Here is a 19577-nt window from a genome sequence, read left to right as displayed (position 1 = left end):
GGAGAGAAAACAGGGAATTACAGTAGTAGGGGAAAATGCTAGAGTTTATTATAAAGGATGTGATAACAGGACACTTAAAAAAAAAAAAAAAAAAAAATCAATGGGATTAGACAAAGTCAACATGGATTTATGAAAGGGAAATCATGTTTGACAAACCTACTGGAGTTTTTTGAGGATGTAACTGGTAGAATAAATAAGGGAGAACCAGTGGATGTGGTTTATTTGGATTTTCAGAAGGCCTTTGATAAAGTCTCACAAGAGGTTAGTGTGCAAAATTTAAAGCACGTGGGATTGGCGGTAATATACTGGCATGGATTGAAAATTGGTTAACAGACAGGAAACAGAGAGTAGGAATAAATGGATCTTTTTCGGGGTGGCAGGCGGTGACTAGTGGGGTACCACAGGGATCAGTGCTTGGGCCCCAACTATTCACAATATATATCAATGATTTGGATGAGGGAACCAAATGTAATATTTCCAAGTTTGCTGACGACACAAAACTAGATGGGATCGTGAGTTGTGAGGAGGATGCAAAGAAGCTTCAAGGCAATTTAGACAAGTTGAGTGAGTGGGCAAATACATGGCAGATGCAGTATAATGTGGATAAATGTGACGTTATCCACTTCGGAAGGAAAAACAGAAAGGCAGAGTATCGTTTAAATGGTGATAGATTGGGAAATGTTGATGTACAAAGGGACCTGGGTGTCCTTGTATACCAGTCACTGAAAGCAAACATGCAGGTGCAGCAAGCAGTTAGGAAGGCAAATGGTATGTTGGCCTTCATTGCAAGAGGATTTGAGTACAGGAGCAAGGATGTCTTACTGCAGATATACAGTAACTGCAGTAAGACATGGTGAGACCACACCTGGAGTATTGTGTGCAGTTTTGGTCTCCTTACCTAAGAGAGAATATACTTGCCATAGAGGGAGTGCAGTGAAGGTTCACCAGACTAATTCCTGGGATGGCAGGACTGTCGTATGAGGAGGGATTGGGTCGACTCGGCCTGTATTCACTCGAGTTTAGAAGAATGAGAGGGGATCTCATTGAAACGTATAAAATTCTGATTGGGCTAGACAGACTGGATGCAGGGAGGATGTTTCTCCTGGCTGGGAGGTCCAGAATGAGGGGGTCACAGTCTCAATATACGGGGTAGGACATTGAGGACTGAGATGAGGAGAAATTTCTTCACTCAGAGGGTGGTGACCCTGTGGAATTCTCTACCACAGAAGGCTGTGGAGGTCAAGTTGCTGAATATATTTAAGGAGGAGATAGATAGATTTCTAGACACAGAAGGCATCAAGGGTTATGGGGAGAGAGTGGGAATATGGTATTGATATAGAGGATCAGCCATGATATTGAATGGCGGAGCAGGCTCGAAGGGCCGAATGGCCTACTCCTGCTCCTATTTTCTATGTTCCTCCCATTCTTTTTGCTATTTCTTTGTTTACTTGGGTTATTTTTCTCCCTTGCATGTTGTAGTTATTACTTTGAGATTCAAAAAATAGCAAAAATAAAATGTAAAGATAAACTGTGTGTAGACAGATTATCAGGGGCAGCTTTAGTAAAGGACTGCTGGAAGTTTAATTGAAAAGAGAGAGGTAAAATGTGATAAATTGGAGAATGGAATAAAAAGAACATAAAAGGAAAAATGGAAGAAATGAAAGAATAGCAATAAAGCATGAATCTCATTATTTATTTGAGAGTACGTGGACACATTAATTGACACAATTCATCTGGTGCATTCAGCTTTCAGATTTTGGGCTCCCCTTGGTGTACAATTGTAGATTTGGAGTTTAGTGTGGCAGGACATTAAAGAATGATAAGGCTCCTTTGATACTTTTGCACATAGTTGGGTGTGCCTATAACAATAAGTCTCTGCCACAGGTTGATTTTCTAACACTACGCCATTATTAAGATGACGTAAAGGCACAGTAAATGAGACAACAATGGGAGAATATTTCTAATATTATGTCCCACTTAATACAGCGGTAGCGCCACACTATATGGTGGCGATGACCTCATTGAGGAGACAAGACTTTGTCTTGTAATTGCTTGGTCACTCCTACAAATACTATCATGGAGAGATGTGACAGGTAGGTAGGTGAGGATGGGGTCAAGTAGGTTACTTCCTTGTGTTGATTCCCTTACCATCTATGCAGGCTCTCTCTGGCAGGTATCTGCTCCAGAACTTGGACAGCTCATTCAGTGGTTGACATTGAAGACCCCACCCAGAGTACACTCTCCAGCCTTGATTCTATTAAAGTTTTCTCAAAGTGATGTTCCACATTGAGGAGTACTGATTTGTTAGTTAGGGGGGGGGAGGATAGATGGTGATCAGGTGGTTTCCTTGACCATGTTTGACCTGAAGTCATGAGATTTCAGAGGATCTGGAGTCAATGCTGAGAACTCCCAAGGCCACTCCCACCTGACTGTATACTACTGAGTCCCCACGTCTGGTGGGTCTCTCCTGCCAGTGGAACAGGACATAGCCACGGATTGCGATGGAGGAGTCGGGGATGTGGATTGAAAGATATGACTGAGTAAGATTATGTAAAGCTGTTGCTTGACTAGTCCATGGGATAGCTGTCTCAACTTGAGCAGCAATCTCCAGATGTTCGTGAAGAGGACTTTGCAGGGTCAACTGAGCTGAGATTGCCTAAGTGCTGTACAGATACAACACCTAGGTCACTACTAATAGATCCATGTAGCTGTTTTTCCTTATTTTTGAACATTGTAGCGATGTCCACAACTAAATAGCTTACTAGGCAGCTTCAGAGGGTCAGACTAGGTCGGGATGGCAGGTTCCTTCCTGGAAGGACATTAGTGAACCAATTGGCTTTTTGTGGCAAACTGACAGCTTTCGTGCTTATTTTTCTGATACTAGCCCATAAAATTACCAGATTTATGAAATTCAATTTCACAACTTGCCATGGTGGCATTTGAACTTACAACCTCTGGGTACCATGACCATTACACTGTCATCCCCATGGTACAGAATCAAAACCTCACAGCAAAGGGTCTAGATCTCCCATTTTGGAGATTTCCCCCCCACCCCCCCCCCCCCTCCACTTCACTTCAACCTGAACATCCCATAGAATAGCTGAAAGTCATAGGAACATAGACTGTACAGAAGCAGAAAAGACCAGAAGCTACTCATCTGGCTGATTCCCGTCTATAAAAGCCTTCAAATTCTTGAAAAAATAACTAGGATTGCGCACTTGCCAAGCCATCAAAACTGCCACAAGGCAATTGCCAATATGACACCATGCTTGGTTTCTCGATTTTCTGTTGCTTGGGCAGTCTGTGGTAGTGCATCTAGTGCAGAGTTAATCTGCTCACTTCCTGTCCTATCCACTGCAGAGGTTTGGCAAGTGGCAGAAATGCAGAAGAAAATAATGAATTGAAAATCAACACAAGAGCTCTTTCTCTTTTTATTCCCAGCCTTCTCTCTTTCTCTCAATTCATTTCCTGAGGGTAGTAATTGCAGTATGATTTAATGGACATCGGCAACCTTTTGGTAACTCAGCCAAGTAAGCATTATTCATGTGAGTCTGGAGTACTGGCAAGCTGTTCCATAGAGAATATCATCACAGCCAAACATGCTCCAACACCAACAAATGCACACTTTCCAGTGAGAGTTAGAAATCAGGAGCAAGAAATTTGGCTAACATTTTTCCAATTTTATTTGAAGGATTCAGAGACCGATTGTAACAACCCTAGTACTGCAACTGCTGATAAACCAGCCTTTTCTGATTTAGATGTGGAATTATTCTCATCCGTGAGGATCCTTGGGATGTTTATTACATTAAAGGCACTAGATGAATGCAAGATGTTATTGTATAATGCAAAAGATAACTGGAAGGAATATTTGCATTAAATAGAATAATCGGCCTAGAAATTCGAGCACACCCAAAAAAGGGCACGCAGGGGACAATCCACGTGCCTGAATAGATAGGCCTGAGGGGCACATAATATTAGGCCTCAGGCCTCATTATCATCGTTGTATGTGGCTCGCGAGGTTTGAACGTGGAGCCAGGAGGAGCATGCCTGTTTCTCCAGGCTCCACATTCAGGTACTGGCTGCGTTCAGGGTGACGATATTACGTAGGGGGCTTCAAATAGCACCTTATTTGAAAATACAAAGGGCCTAATGCCTGTTTCAGGCGTGGGCCCTGGACGCCTCTTTTTTTTGCCTACCATCAATATGGCAGGCGGCGCACTTCCGGCTTGTAATGGGCATGCGCTTTCCCTGCCCACCATATTGGAGGTTCAGGAGGCCATTTTTTGGGCCTGAGAAACAGACACTGCCTGGTCGCGTTTCAAGGCCATAGAATTCAAATCGTATGGATGCAAAAATTGAAGGTTGTCTTTGTAAAAACAGCGTCAGTTTTGTTAATGTGTTTTCTCCTCTTTCCAATCACAGGCCAGAATTGGGTTCATGGCACCTGAGGCATCACCTACTTCTAATGGTGTACAACAGTCAGAGGAAAAGACTTTGTGGGATCAGACAAAAGGTAAATGCTACTCAGGTTAAAAACTAACTCTCTAATAGGAGGAGGGATAAGGGGGTGAGAGGAAATTAAGGCCTCAGTGGCCCTGGGCTAGGAAAAGAAAGACGAGCCTTGCATTAATGTGGGCAATGGGTAAGGAGAGGGTTCGGGTTTGATGCTGCAGTCCCTATGACTGAGTAGCATAGGCAATCTCGCTGCCATGAAGAATGGTCACCTGAATGAAATAGCACAATGCAAATATTAACCTTGGAACTGAACCACAGTAAGGAATCACACCTTCTGCAGCAGAGGTAACAACGTTGTCAGGGAAACAAAACAAATCTCTGTTACATAACCAGCAGGTCCATGTGATTAGCTAATAGATTTTGACAATTTATCAAATAAAACTAACAAAAAAAAATGCACCAAGTAACCAGCATACATTTAAGTAAAGACTTTGAAAAAAAATGCTAAATTGTAAATTATTTGGTATCAATGTGCTGTGTTTGAAAATCAAATTTGGACATCAATATAGTTTGAATAACAAATGAGCAAACAACTACCAATAGTTCTCAAAAGTACACTGCCGACAGCTAAGAGTTAGCATTTAATCTGTAGCCTATGACACTCTTTGTATAAAGTACCATATAGATGGAATGTTACAACAGTAAGATTATTGATAGGACCATCATAAGCATAACAGAAAATCAAGCTTTCAGAATTAACCTAACTGTGACCAACATTAACATATCAGAATCTAATTTCAGTATTACAACACTGTGTGATGTTACAACAAAACATCCAAATTCTTTCTGTCCGATGACTGATTGATGTGTGAGATATTGATGTTTTTCTAGTGATGTTAAGCAATTGATCCAGCCACTGATTTGATGTGCTAGGTACATATTTTCTGTCTGATAGACCTGGGACAGTAATGGATCTTTATCTATTTTCTTTCAATGAGGGTAATTTTCGCCTTTATATCCTGGGCGGTAAGTTGGTGGAGCGAATCACCTGTCCGTTATAGAAGCCGCCCCATTTCCATTTCCTTCGGTTTGATATTCAAAGGGAGAGTGGAAACAGTCAGTCGTAGCATTGAAACTGAACTTCAGACTAGTCTCCCAATCTAACCAGGTGAATTTTTGGGATTAAAATAGAAATAGATTCGAATAGAACCATCAAAGTCTCTACTCTTTTACTGTGCTGTTTCCAAGACACGGCCGCTTCCTGTACATCAAAATGCATTATTAAACCTTGGCGCACAAGTGGAGAATGTTCAAGTACAGGACGGAAAATAGTCTACCATTTAGAATCTGAACCTTTTGTTCTGGGATGGTCGTCTTGTACAAAATCAGATAAAGAATCATCTGGTGACTTGTGATTAACAACTGTTACTTTCTGGAGGTCATGGAATACAGTTAATTACCTTAGAGAGTGATATAAATCTGTCCTCTTTTCAGAGTTTCTCAAACTTTTGACAAGGTTGTTTTCCCTGTTGATAAGACCCATCCTGTTTGCATTAATTAAAAGTTTAACCTGATCTATAACGGTGGATTTTACCATTGTACTATTCGGATGATGTAGCCATTATTCTTAATTATCAATTATCTTTAAACCAGGCAGCTCTCCCTGTCATCTGTCTGTTTTTAAGGATATTAATGATCTCATAGTCACCCAGGTCAGGACTTCCTGACACCTGCTTGACTAAAGATATTAAAATCTGACCTTGTGAAATGGTTTTAACCTTGTTGTGTTACGGGCCTTGGCTTTTCAATGGAAAGAAAATCCCACAGACTGGTGTAAAGTCTGTGGGATTTCCAAATAATTTAATTATTAATTAAAAAAAATAATTGTCCCCAAGGTGGTTATCATTACTACAGTTCAACAATGGTGGCAGGATTCATGATCAAAGCAAGTCAGCTAAAGTATTTCAGAGCAAAATTTTCTTTCCATTGAAAAGCCAAGGCCCGTAACACAACAAGGTTAGAAGGACCTATGATGAATCAAGATGTGGCAATTAGGTGATGCCAAACTAATTGTGGGAGGAAGAGAGGATTGGTGGATGGTGAGGGCTTCAGTAGTTCTTGGGTCCTGGGAAAGAATGACTAGGAGAAGGTGCAATGTCTTGATTTCAACCCAGTAAGGGAGAAGGAAGACCTTGTAGGGTGGCAGCTGTGGAATTTATAAGTAACAAGAAAGGAAAATTCAATGAAATACTGGCCAATGATAAATTAGAGAAATTCTAGAAAAGTTGTGCTGGAGAGAGTTTGAGGGTAGAGGTTATATGATGATATGATGCTTGTGGTCAAACCTTGAAGGTTGTCAGTTACCCAAAATGGGCCAAATGGTTGGGGTTTGACCAGACATACAATCACCCTTTACAGGAGGACCCAAATGATCTCGCTGAACATAATCCAATGATCACCATCACACGGTACAGGGCAGTAGGAGTTTCTTTCTTATTCTTCCCTGACATTTCATCAAATTGAAACTAAGTATGAACTTCATAATAACTAAATTTTATTACAGATTGGATCAAGGCAGTAATATTAAAACCAGGAGATACTATGTTTCCTGACTTTATCATAGTGTTTTAAAAAATACAAAGAAAAGAAATCCATAATGGCAGGAGTAAAGATAACGTAATTGGAGAGATGAAATGGAGGGGATTAAAGCTGGTAATGGATGGATTCACTTTGAACAGACATGGGTAAATGCCCATTTAACTTGTGTCAACACTGGATACAGTTTCAAATTTTTGATGGAGTGGACTTTGTGCACCTCATGAATGTTTACAGCGTGATTCAGAAGGCACGAACCTTGTCCGCATGGTTCAAGGCTGCGATTGGTGGGGGAGACAGAATACTAGCAATTTTGGCGAAGACATACTTGAGAACCAAAAGATTTCAAACTTACCCGATCTTCAATGTTAGACCAAGTTTAAAAGATGGGCCTTTATAGAGCGTATCTGATTCTGAACCTTCCAACATGAACTCTATAAACAACAAAAATGCAGAAAGCTCCTTGATAAGTTTATGGATTTCATCTGAATGTATAAAAACATTTTTTTATACAATCAGATCCAACAATACTCACCCTATCCTTTAGATGATGCAACCACATGCACAACCCTCCCCAATCATTGTAATGCTAACTCCTGGGGGAGGCAAAACATGAAAAGTTGTTATCAGCATCAAGCATTCCCACGTCAGGTATAGCATGGTTAAATACAGAGTAACCTTCCCTCCACTCTACGCCAACAATGTGCCTCAGCCCAACCTCATAAGACATTCCCTATTGTACCTAAAGTAAAACCCTCTACTGCACTAGTATAACATTTTTCCATTTACCATATTAGCCATCCTGTGAGCTTTCTACGTGAGGGTCAATTTTGTAGTGTGGGCCTGTTCTCACTAGGAACTGGACACAGACTGCCATTTCACATAGGGCCCTTGTAGACATCAGGCTCAGCTGGGTTTGAACTCCAGTTCAGAGGTGAAAGGTTATTGCCTAACCCACTATACTGATCTTGTTTGGTTGATGGAAGTTTTGCTCTTTTTTTCTGTCAATGAGAATAAGAAAAAGAAAATATTTCATACCTGTATAATAAGAATCTTTGGAACAAAGAATGGCCATTTAGTTTGTCATGCCATTGACAGGTAATATACAATTTGTCCTATCCTGGACTCTCTCAACCTATTCAATCTCTGAGGGAAGTGAACAAGTCGAAGAGCATATGATCCATGAATTAGGAATATTCCGTACTCCGCAATTCAGAACAGAATAAAAACCTAACTGGAAAAATATTTCACAGATGATTTATCAGCTAGAATGTGCGTTTTTGGGCTTTATATACTGTTTATACTAACACAATTATTTTCCCCTTAGAGAATAACAAAAATGATAAAATTGAAGGACAGCAAGGCAGCCCAGAAATAACCGAGGACCTGAACTGGGACACCCCCTACTCTGAGTCTCTGACAGCAGCCCAGAAAGAACAGCGATCTAAAAACAACTTTACAAAGAGGCCCAGCAGCACAACATTGCCTGTAAGTGAGAAGGGTGATTGTGCTTAAATTATGTCATTAAACAAATTTAACAGCAGCTGTACTGTCTTTTCAGGATTTGAACAAGACATGTGTAAGCTAAGGTTGAGGATTGTTGGTTGAATCCAAAACAAATCTTAAACTCAAAGCCAGATCTCCCCCTTCAAATACCCAAATCAAACTCCCAGCTAGATCTCCCCCTTCAAATACCCAAATCTTAAACTCAAAGCCAGATCTCCCCCTTCAAATACCCAAATCAAACTCCCAGCCAGATCTCTCCCTTCAAATACCCAAATCAAACTCCCAGCTAGATCTCCCCCTTCAAATACCCAAATCAAACTCCCAGCTAGATCTCCCCCTTCAAATACCCAAATCAAACTCCCAGCCAGATCTCCCCCTTCAAATACCCAAATCAAACTCCCAGCTAGATCTCCCCCTTCAAATACCCAAATCAAACTCCCAGCCAGATCTCCCCCTTCAAATACTCAAATCAAACTCAGAACTAGCTATCTTTTTTTCAAATATACACAGATAAGAAGTACTCATTAATGAAAGGTGTGTTGTATGTATGTTTCTCTACGTGAAGAGTACTACTTCAGTGGGACATTGTACAGTTCCTCTACTCCTTTATTTATTGTGGTAACACAGTTGTTAAAAAAAAAACACTTTATTTCACGATGCATATTCTACCCAAGCACAATAGTTGTTATTTTTTTTTAAATAAATTCTGGAAGTTGTGTATTATTTTCTGCCTTTTCTATTCTGCGCTCTTCCCATGCCACACATTCCCCCACCCACCCTGGGAGGGTGAGATTGCCTTGCTCTCAGGCCTGTTCACATACTGGTTTATTAGTGGCCTCTATGACGTAAATAAGAGTGGCCTGATGATGGCTTTCCTTTTGATTTTCTCTCTTTATCCTGAGATTAAGCATTTGGTCTCTGTCAGCCACCTGCCCATGATGGGCTGGCCAAAATTGGTAACATGCCGTATGGGCATTGTAGGCTTTGTCTCTCTATTCCGTGGTACAAAGTGACAAGAGCTTCAAAGAGCTGTGGCAATGCTTCACCCTTCAGACCAAATACTAATTATTTCTTAAGCTCAACTATGCGGTTAAATAAATTTGCAATTTGACATTTATTTGCCAAAGAAGAAGTTATAGTTTACCACTGAGGTAGTTCTCTAATTGTCTGAGTCTATTTCAATTTCAGAAATTTACCATACGGAAAGACAGGCTGGGGCTAACACGAATTGGAGATCTATCCTCTCAGGATATGAAAAAAATCCATAATCTCTCTCTAATAGAGATAACAACTTTCTACGATGCACTGGGGATAGAACTGAAGAGGAACAGGACTCTGAGGGTTAAAGCAAAGGGTGAGTTTTTAATACACCATCCACATCCTTTCATTGCACTGTATAGAAGTATGTACAAGATGATAAAACGGTAGCTTTAAGTTTTAACTACTTTTTTCATTTGCATTTATTTGGCATTAATTTTATATCTGTGTGGTACTGAGTAATGTTTGCAAATGCAGTAGTGAAGAAATTGATGTGGGCTCCTCAAAAGCATAAGCCCAGGGAAGCAGACACTCTAAAAGAACTTGAAAATGTAACAAAAGTCAAGGATGAGAAAAGACCGTCAAGCCCCATCGAAGCTCATTCCTCCAATATCCTAACTCCACCATTATAGTATCCCGCTACATTTTGAATGTCTTTAAAGGTTTTGCCTTCACAATCCTGTCTGGTAGATTGGTCCGAACGTAAGAAATAGGAGCAGGAGTAGGCCATCCAGCCCTCAAGCCTGCTCCGCCGTTCAACAAGATCATGGCTGATCCTCTACCTCAACACTATTTTCCTGCACTATCCCCATATCCCTTGATGCCTTTAATATCTAGAAATCTATCGATCTCTGTTTTGAATGTACTCAATGACTGAGCCTCCACAGCCCTCTGGGGTAGAGAATTCCAAAGATTCACCACCCTCTGAGTGAAGAAATTTCTCTTCACCTCAGTCCTAAATGGCCTACCCCTTATTTGAGACCGTGACCCCTGGTTCTGGACTCCCTAGCCAGGGGAAACATCCTCCCTGCATCTACTCTGTCGAGCCCTGTAAGAATTTTGTATGTTTCAATGAGATAAAAACATGTAACACCTTATGAATAATGAGCGACTTCCTGATACCTGCTTTAAATTTATTTTCATCAGTTTTACTTATCTTGTGATCAGCAGCCCAAAAATTGAATTAAAATCTCAGTCCAGTGCTTAACACCAGAATTTCAACAAAGTTTCAGAGAAAGCAGAGCGAGATGGCCATAAATGAAATTGCTTAGAAAAAATAGGTGAAGGCATTAAATTAATTAAAAAACATACTTGCTACTGCTGCCCCCTCTCAAAAAAAAATGATATATGTTTTAATAAGATAAGTTCCTTGTTTGTTACAGAAACTGGCCTCTTTGGGGTTCCCCTCACAGCATTGCTTGAAAATGATCAAAAGAAAGTTCCTGGTATGAAAATTCCTCTGATCTTTCAAAAAGTAAGTACAATACTTTGAGCAGAAATGCCTGATTTGAGGCCAGGCTTAATATGGGCTGGCATAGTTTGCAGCGTTAGATGGGAGAATAGTAAGGAGTCCAGCAGGGCATATAGCATGTAGTCAAACCCCAAGCACGTGCTATACAATGGATATACAACACTTGAAAATCATTTGCAACAAGGTCTGCAGTGAAGAAACAATATATATTCTAAAAGAAGTACAAAAAAAAGGATTACATTTGATGGTTTGGTTTTAGAGTGTGAATTACAGTTGAAGGTGTCCTTTGTGCCTGTAATGGATAGGCTCCCACAAAGAAAAGGCTGCTGGTGAATGCAACAGTTTAATCCCCTCCTGATTGACCTGCTTGGCTCTGAACCAGCAGCCACTTCCTCTATCCAGCTGGGCTGGTGGGTGGTGTAAGGCTTGAGGCAGCGATTCAGCAGGAGTCCACATTTTCTTCATGTCACATTGATTCAGATTGAGCGTTTGGAAAGTTGAGTACTTCAGATTTCTTCCTGGTGAACTGGTCTCTTCAAATATTGATGAAGTCTGTTCTCCTTTAAAGATTTTTCTCTCTCTAAATGAATCCAAAACTGAATGGCTAGTTCTTCACATTGAATGCACCATGTAATTTAATGTTAAATTCAGTCAGGTAGGAGGTCACAGGATTTTAACAGATATCTGCAAACTTTCTACAAGCCAGACCTGTCAAGTCTCATACTTTTGGAGTGACGCTCCCTCATTTTGGTTTAATCATGCGATCTCTTTTGACATATCACACTCTTCCAAAATAAATCAAGCTCCATGTCTTTAAATGGGGCTGTTATGTTTTTGGGTCCTATCTATCCTTCTTCTTGATTTCTTGGCTCCCATTTGTTGAATTATTTTGAGCCTCAACTCCTTAAGCCTTCAAGAATATCTTCACTAGTCATCATATCTGGGTAAGTTCTCAGTAACATGCCCAAGATAACATTTCCGTTAAATATTTTAATTTGGAGTTATCCTATGCCTCCATCAGATCTACTGTCTTCAACACGTGGTAGATCACCACCAAATTGGACCTCGTTTTAGGGTAAAACTAATGAGTACATTTATTTAACAAAAGATGAACAAGCAAATAAGTAACATTAATATGTAACATTATGGCCTAGAAATTCGCTCAAAAATGGAATGTTGGCCTTTATCTCAAGGGGGTTTGAATTTAAAAGTGATTGAGTGATGCTTCAGTTGTACAGAGCCTTGGTCAGACTCCATCTGGAGTACTATGTTCCATTTTGGGCACCGAACGCTAGGAAAGATATATTGGCTTTGGAGGGAGTTGTAGGAACAGTGCCCCGTAAAATTGCCAAAGGGCTGATTTTGAGATTTGTAAAGGAATTTCCTTGTAAATAGCCTGAGGATGCCCATATAATACCGAGTTCAGCTGTTGAACTGAGTGCTGAGAAGTAAACAGTAAATACAGGCCTTTAAGCAATTAAGTCGTAGTCATAATCCAGGGAAGAAGCACTTAGCAAGTCACAAACAGGTCACGACCCTTAATATTTGTTAAAAGTAAGGCTGTAAGGGGGAGGGTTGTAAAAGTGGAGCTGACCTGTCTGAAAATCCATGTTTCAGTTCTGACTTGTTGGGGATGATTGACACAAAAAAGGGTGTGGCCTTCTGACACATGGGTCACTCAGAAGTAGAGATTTTCTTTGTCTTTGCTAGAAGTAGCAGTCTTTCTTAGTCTATGTGTTAACTGACAGAAGACTTTTATTTCCTCTATTCTTCTGTAAGCACTTTTACCTGGCAGGTATAAGAGGTATCCTTACCTGTACATGGTACCTTTAAGGACAGAGTGTCAGAAGTTAGAAGCTACACAGCCCGTTATTGAGCTAAGAGTGTCCCTTAATTGCGAGTAGTCTGTGATCAAGAAAGGTGAGAGGTAAATCAGCTCAGATATCGTCACTCGTGTAAGGTGAGTCCAGTTGGAACCGAAGACCCAAGTGGGACAGATAACCCCACCGTGAAGGGGTTCATCGATTCAACACCTATGTCCAAGGAAGGATATTGAAACAAACACACTACTTGTGAGAATGAGGTGGTGTAAGCTCTGAATGTCGTTAATCACACACGTAGATTTGAGCTATTTGATAGACTGGCTAATCAAAGCTGTTAACTTGTCAGCTATCTGAGGAATTACTGTTAAAATAATCTTACCAATTTATAACCCCAGACTCTGGTCGCTACTATAGTTAATGCTCAGCATCCGTTAGTGCCGGTTTACAGTGATACACGGAATTGCCTGTGTAACATTAGCTGCTCCTTTTGTTAAATAACTGTGTCCATTAAAAGATTTTCTACTCAATTACTAGGTAATTCTGATTACATTTATGCTGACCTATTAAGCATTTGTGCACCCAATTTTAACTTTAAGGTGTGATTTGTAACCAATAAATAATGTTTAGTGCATGACATGTGATCCAGCTTCTTGATTTGGCAAGAAAGAGTTAATTCACTCAGTCAGCAGCTTGAGGATAACCTAATCGAGGGTTAGTAAATTAAATTAATTTCAATCCGAACTGGGTTAAATACAAGACAATTCGGTGAGCCGAGACAGGCATCATTCACCTACAGTGGGAGGTAAAGCCCCAGGTGGCTCCTTAGTGAGGTGTTAAAGGAGGATGTTAAGGATTTGTCTGGTTCCTCGACATATATTTGTCAGGATACCAAAACCCAGCTTTCTTAGAGCATACGCAGATTCACCAAAATGATACCGGGGCTTCAATGGTTAAATTATGAGAACAGGTTGCATAAACATGGTTTGTATTCCCTTGAGTTTGGAACATTGAGGGGTGATCTCATTGTGGTTTTTAAAATGATAAAAAAGATCTGATGAGTAGATACAGAGAAGCTATTTCCTCTGGTGTGGGAATCCAGAACAAGGGGACATTACCTTAAAATTAGAGCTAGGCCATTTGGGAGTGAAATCTGGAAGCACTTTTTCACACAGTGGTGGGAATCTGGAACTTTCTTCCACCAAAACCCTGTGGTCGGAGGGTCAGTTGACATTTTCAAGACTGAGATTGATAGATGTTTGTTGGCTAAGTGTGTCAAGGGATATGCATCTGTGGAGTTATGCTACACATCAGCCATGATCTAATTGAATGGTGGAACAGGCCTGAGCGGTTGAATGGCCTACTCCAGTTCCTATGTTCCTATATTTACATGAATAAAGTTCCAACTGCACCAGAGGCAGTTGGAGCATGAGCTTATTGTGATGGTTAAAATGAAGGATATACAGAAGAGATTTCTAGGAACACAAGAACAGCAGTAGGCCATTCAGCCCCTCATGCTTGCTCCGCCATTTGATAGATCACAGATCAGCCATGATCTTAACTCCATATACCCGCCTTTGGCCCATATCCCTTAATACCTTTGATTGCCAAAAAGCTATCTAGCTCAGATTTAAATTTAGCAATTGAGCTAGTATCAATTGCTGTTTGTGGAAGAGAGTTCCACCCTTTGTGTGTAGAAATGTTTTCTAATCTCACTCCTGAAAGGTCTGGCTCTAATTTTTAGACTGTGCCCCCTACTCCTAAAATCCCCAACCAGCGGAAATAGTTTCTCTCTATCCACCCTATCTGTTCCCCTTAATATCTTATAAACTTCGATCAGATCACCCCTTAACCTTCGAAACTCCAGAGAATACAACCCCAATTTGTGTAATCTCTCCTCGTAACTTAACCCTTGAAGTCCGGGTATCATTCTAGTAAACCTACGCTGCACTCCCTCCAAGGCCAATATGTCCTTCCGAAGGTGCGGTGCCCAGAACTGCTCACAGTACTCCAAGTGCGGTCTAACCAGGGTTTTGTATCGTTGCAGCTTAACTTCTGCCCCCTTGTACTCTAGTCCTCTTGATATAAAGGCCAGCATTCCATTAGCCGCCTTGATTATTTTCTGCACCTGTTCACGACACTTCAATGATCTATGTACCTGAACCCCTAGGTCCCTTTGGACATCCACCGTTTTTAACTTTTTACCATTTAGAAAGTACCCTGTTGTATCCTTCTGATTTGGCTGAGCCAGCGTGAACTGTACATGACAACACCATCTCTTTAATTCAAACGTGTTTAATCTAGTTGCCATAATGAAAATAAATTAAAAGTGTAATAATTCCTTGTCCTAGCTTTTATCAAGACTGGAGCAAACTGGTTTGGACGCTGAGGGAATTCTACGAGTACCTGGGTCTGCCTCACGGGTGAAGGTAGGCGTCATTTCCCATTATCCTTCTCACAATCATAAGAACATAAGCAATAGGAATAGGAACAGGAGCAGGCCATACGGCCCCTCGAGGCTGCTCCGCCTTTCAACAAGACCATAACTGATCTTCTATCTCAACTCCACTTTCTCGCCCTATCCCCATATCCCTTGAGTCCAAAAATCTATTGATCTCAGTCTTGAATATACTCAACGACTGAGCATCCACAGCCCGCTGGGGTAGAGAATTCCAAAGATTCACAGCCCTCTGAGTGAAGAAATTTTTCCTAATCTTGGTCCTAAATGGCCGACCACTTATCTTTAGACTATGACCCCTAACTCTAGACACTCCAGCTAGGGGAAACAGCCTCTCGGCATCTACCCTCTCAAGCCTTCTAAGAATTTTATACGTTTGAATGAGATTATCTCTCATTCTTTTAAACTCTAGAGAATATAGGCCCATTCTACTTGACCTCTCTTCATAGGACAACCCTCTCATCCCAGGAATCAATCTAGTGAACTTTTGTTGCACCCCCTCTAAGGTAAGTATATCCTTCCTTAGGTAAGGAGACCAAAACTGTACACAGTACTCCCAGGTGTGGTCTCACCAAAGCCCTATATAATTGCAACATGACCTCCTTACTCTTGTCCTCCAGCCCCCTTGCAATAAAGGCTAACACACCATTTGCTTTCCTAATTGGTCACTATACCTGCACGTTAACTTTTTGTGATTTATGTACAAGGGCACCCAAATCCCTATGGCTACCAACATTTCTTAGTCTCTCACCTTTTTAAAAAAAATTCTGCTTTTCTATTCTTCCTATCAAAGTGGATAATTTCACATTTCCCCACATTATACTCCATCTGCCACCATCTCGCCCACTCACTTAACCTGACTATATCCCTTTGCAGCTGCTTTGCGTCCTCCTCACAGCTTACTTGCCCAACCAGTTTTGTATAGTTAGCTAACTTGGATACATTACACTTGGTCCCCTCATCTAAGTCATTGATATATATTGTAAATAGCTGAGACCCAAGCACTGATCTTTGCGGCACCCCACTAGTTACAACCTGCCAACCTGAGAATGACTCGTTTATCCCTACTCTCTGCTTTCTGTCCGTTAACCAATCCTCAATCTATGCTAATGTATTACCCCCAATCCCATGAGCCCTAATCTTGTGTAACAACCTTATTGAATGCCTTTCAAAAATCCAAATATACTACATCCATTGGTTCCCCCTTATCTACCCTGCTAGTTACACCCTCAAAAAACTCTAATAAATTTGTTAAATACGATTTCCCTTTCATAAAACCGTATTGACTCTGCCTAATCACATTATGATTCTCTCAGTGCCCTGTTACTATGTCCTTAATAATAAATTCTAGTATTTTCCCTACTACTGATGTCAGGCTAACTGGCCTATAGCTTCCTATTTTCTCTCTCCCTCCTTTCTTGAATAGCGGGGTTAAATTTGCTACCTTCCAATCCATGAGAACTGTTCTAGAATCTAGGGAATTCTGGAAGATCAAAACCAATGCATCCATTATCTCTGCAGCCACCTCTTTTTAAAAACCCTAGCATGTAGGCCATCAGATCCAGGGGATCCGTCTTCAATTCAGTGTAATGACATAAAATAACAGGTAATTATTTGCATACTGGGCTACTAAAAGATGGATAATAAATACCAGTTGCAGAAAATGGACAAAAAATTGCCTTTAATAGAGTAAGAGCTTCAAAGCAATGATTACATGGGTCAATGGTCAATAATTGGTGCAACATGGAATAATATAAAACATTGGCCACAAGTTTTTCACGAAAAATTAAAATGATTTCAAGGACCATCTGAAGATGTTTTTAAGTGAAAACGTGTATTAATACTTGCTGCAAATGTAAAATAATTGGGTGTTGTGTAATATTTATTGGTCACATTGTGGTCAGTAGAAGGTTGCTACCCATAATTCTTTGCTTATTGAGTTCTTGTTCTCATAGGTCACATTGGAGGATAGGGTGGAAGGGGTCAATCAGAGGTCACATGCTTCTTGACAGGGAGCAAGAGGGAATCAGAGGGCCTATTACTTATAGCCATTTCTGCATGTTCCCAGGAGGGGGTTGGGAGTGGGGGATGGGGTTGGGAGTGGGGGGGTGGGGTTGGGAGATAATTTCCCTGCACTCTGCCAGCCAGGATAAGAAGAGGAGAAGGGTCAAAAAACATTCAAAATTAAAGTATATGTGTCATGATTTGGGAATTCAGATTATGTTGCCTTGGAAGGGCCGTAACATGTGTCAAAAATGCTACTGTGGAGCTAAACCCAGCTCTGAGGACAGCAGAGTCGCAAGTATTTATTAGCTTTCAGCCAGGCCGTCTGCCCTAGTGTCCTGTGGACTGTTCATATTCATTGCTGCTGCGACACTCCTATTCATTTGAACTCAGCAAGGGTTAATGCCAAGTTAAGCTGGTGGATTCCACTCTTTGAGAGGGTGACTAAAATCTGACACTGGAGTCAGGCTTTTAAAAATAAGAGAGCCGTGAAAGTGGGAGGCAGTCAAGCAGCAAAGTGCTATGAGAAGGATAAGAAGCCAGGAGTCTCCGTGGAGAGGAGGTTCTGTTCTGGGCTGTAGGGTAGAATGCAGAGAAGTATTCTGTTTAAGTTGAGTAAGATGACCCATTGAAGTTAGGTAACATAGTATTTTCATTATTTTTATATCTATATGCAAAAATAAGTTGTACCTATTGAATGAAGTGAATCGAAACGTAACTGTTGCTCAGTATAGTCACCTGGAGTACTGTGAGCAGTTCTGGGCACCGCACCTTCGGAAGAACATATTGGCCTTGGAGGGAGCGCAGCGTAGGTTTACTAGAATGATACCCGGACTTCAAGGGTTAAGTTACGAGGAGAGATTACACAAATTGGGGTTGTATTCTCTGGAGTTTCGAAGGTTAAGGGGTGATCTGATCGAAGTTTATAAGATATTAAGGGGAACAGATAGGGTGGATAGAGAGAAACTATTTCTGCTGGTTGGAGATTCTAGGAGTAGGGGGCACAGTCTAAAAATTAGAGCCAGACCTTTCAGGAGTGAGATTAGAAAACATTTCTACACACAAAGGGTGGTAGAAGTTTGGAACTCTCTTCCGCAAATGGCAATTGATACTAGCTCAATTGCTAAATTTAAATCTGAGATAGATAGCTTTTTGGCAACCAAAGGTATTAAGGGATATGGGCCAAAGGCAGGTATATGGAGTTAGATCATAGATCAGCCATGATCTTATCAAATGGCGGAGCAGGCACGAGGGGCTGAATGGCCTACTCCTGTTCCTATGTTCACTATGGAATAAAGCAGCTTAACAATTCGTATCAAGCCTTACCTCATGTCTGCCTTTGAAGAAATTGAAGGAATGCAAATGCAAAAAGTACAGATATCTGGTTCAGGTCACAAGGGTGTATAAGTGTGAAAACCACTCCCCACCCTGGTCTCGTAGATAGGTTACATGTGGATATAGGGCAGTGAGAGTCAACTCCCATAAAAGTGAGATGCTCAGATTTTTTTTTCATTCGTTCATGGGATGTGGGCGTCGCTGGCGATGCTGGCATTTATTGCCCATCCCTAATTGCCCTGAGAAGGTGGTGGTGAGCCAGATTGCTTAAGGGAACAACTGACACCACTGAACCCAAAAAGGTATTCAGGACAGACCTGAATTTGTAACAATATGCAACCTATTGTGCATTGTACATTCACACGGCAATTAATTTCACGTTAAACCACATAGAATAATGGTTAACATGTAACCTGCAAAAAGTATATCTTTATTGGCTTTTGACATTTTCCTCCATTAACAATTTTATTACCAGTCACTTTTCCACTGCATTTTCTTTATTTAATTTCCATTTAACAGATTTGATATTTTACTTTCTCCATTTAGATCATCTCCTTCTGCCCACTCCTAGACCATGCCATGCGCACCCCCCACTTCCACGGCGGGGTGGGTGGGGGGGCGCCCTGATGTCTTGGCCAATATTTATCCCTCAACCAACATCACTAAAACAGATTATCTGGTCATTGTCATATTGCTATTTGTGGGACTTTGCTGTGCACAATTTAGTAGCCACATTTCCCTACATTACAACAGTCACTACACATCATTGGTTGTAAAGTGCTTTGGGACATCCTGAGGTTGTGAAAGATGCTATATAAATGCAAGTTCTTTCTTTCTATATAGCAGCTTCTACATGAGACTGTCCCACGGTGAATCACATTTCCAATGTCCTGTC

The 19577-nt window shown here is 40.9% G+C and overlaps 1 protein-coding gene across 4 annotated transcripts in view; it reads left to right on the top strand.

Annotated features, from left to right (window-relative positions):
* Positions 1-19577, top strand: part of arhgap28 (Rho GTPase activating protein 28) — a 185377-nt gene that overhangs the window by 144841 nt on the left and 20959 nt on the right. For all 4 annotated transcript variants that reach the window (XM_067978420.1, XM_067978421.1, XM_067978422.1 and 1 more), the window contains exons 4-8: positions 4423-4513; positions 8378-8538; positions 9745-9910; positions 10977-11068; positions 15237-15314. In XM_067978420.1, coding sequence (XP_067834521.1) covers positions 4423-4513; positions 8378-8538; positions 9745-9910; positions 10977-11068; positions 15237-15314 — 588 coding nt within the window. The remainder of the gene's footprint in view (positions 1-4422; positions 4514-8377; positions 8539-9744; positions 9911-10976; positions 11069-15236; positions 15315-19577) is intronic.

The sequence above is a fragment of the Heptranchias perlo genome, chromosome 3 (assembly GCF_035084215.1).
Source record: "Heptranchias perlo isolate sHepPer1 chromosome 3, sHepPer1.hap1, whole genome shotgun sequence".
Taxonomy (NCBI): domain Eukaryota; kingdom Metazoa; phylum Chordata; class Chondrichthyes; order Hexanchiformes; family Hexanchidae; genus Heptranchias; species Heptranchias perlo.
The sequence above is the reverse complement of the archived record's forward strand: the minus strand, read 5'-3'. Positions and strand labels throughout refer to the sequence as shown.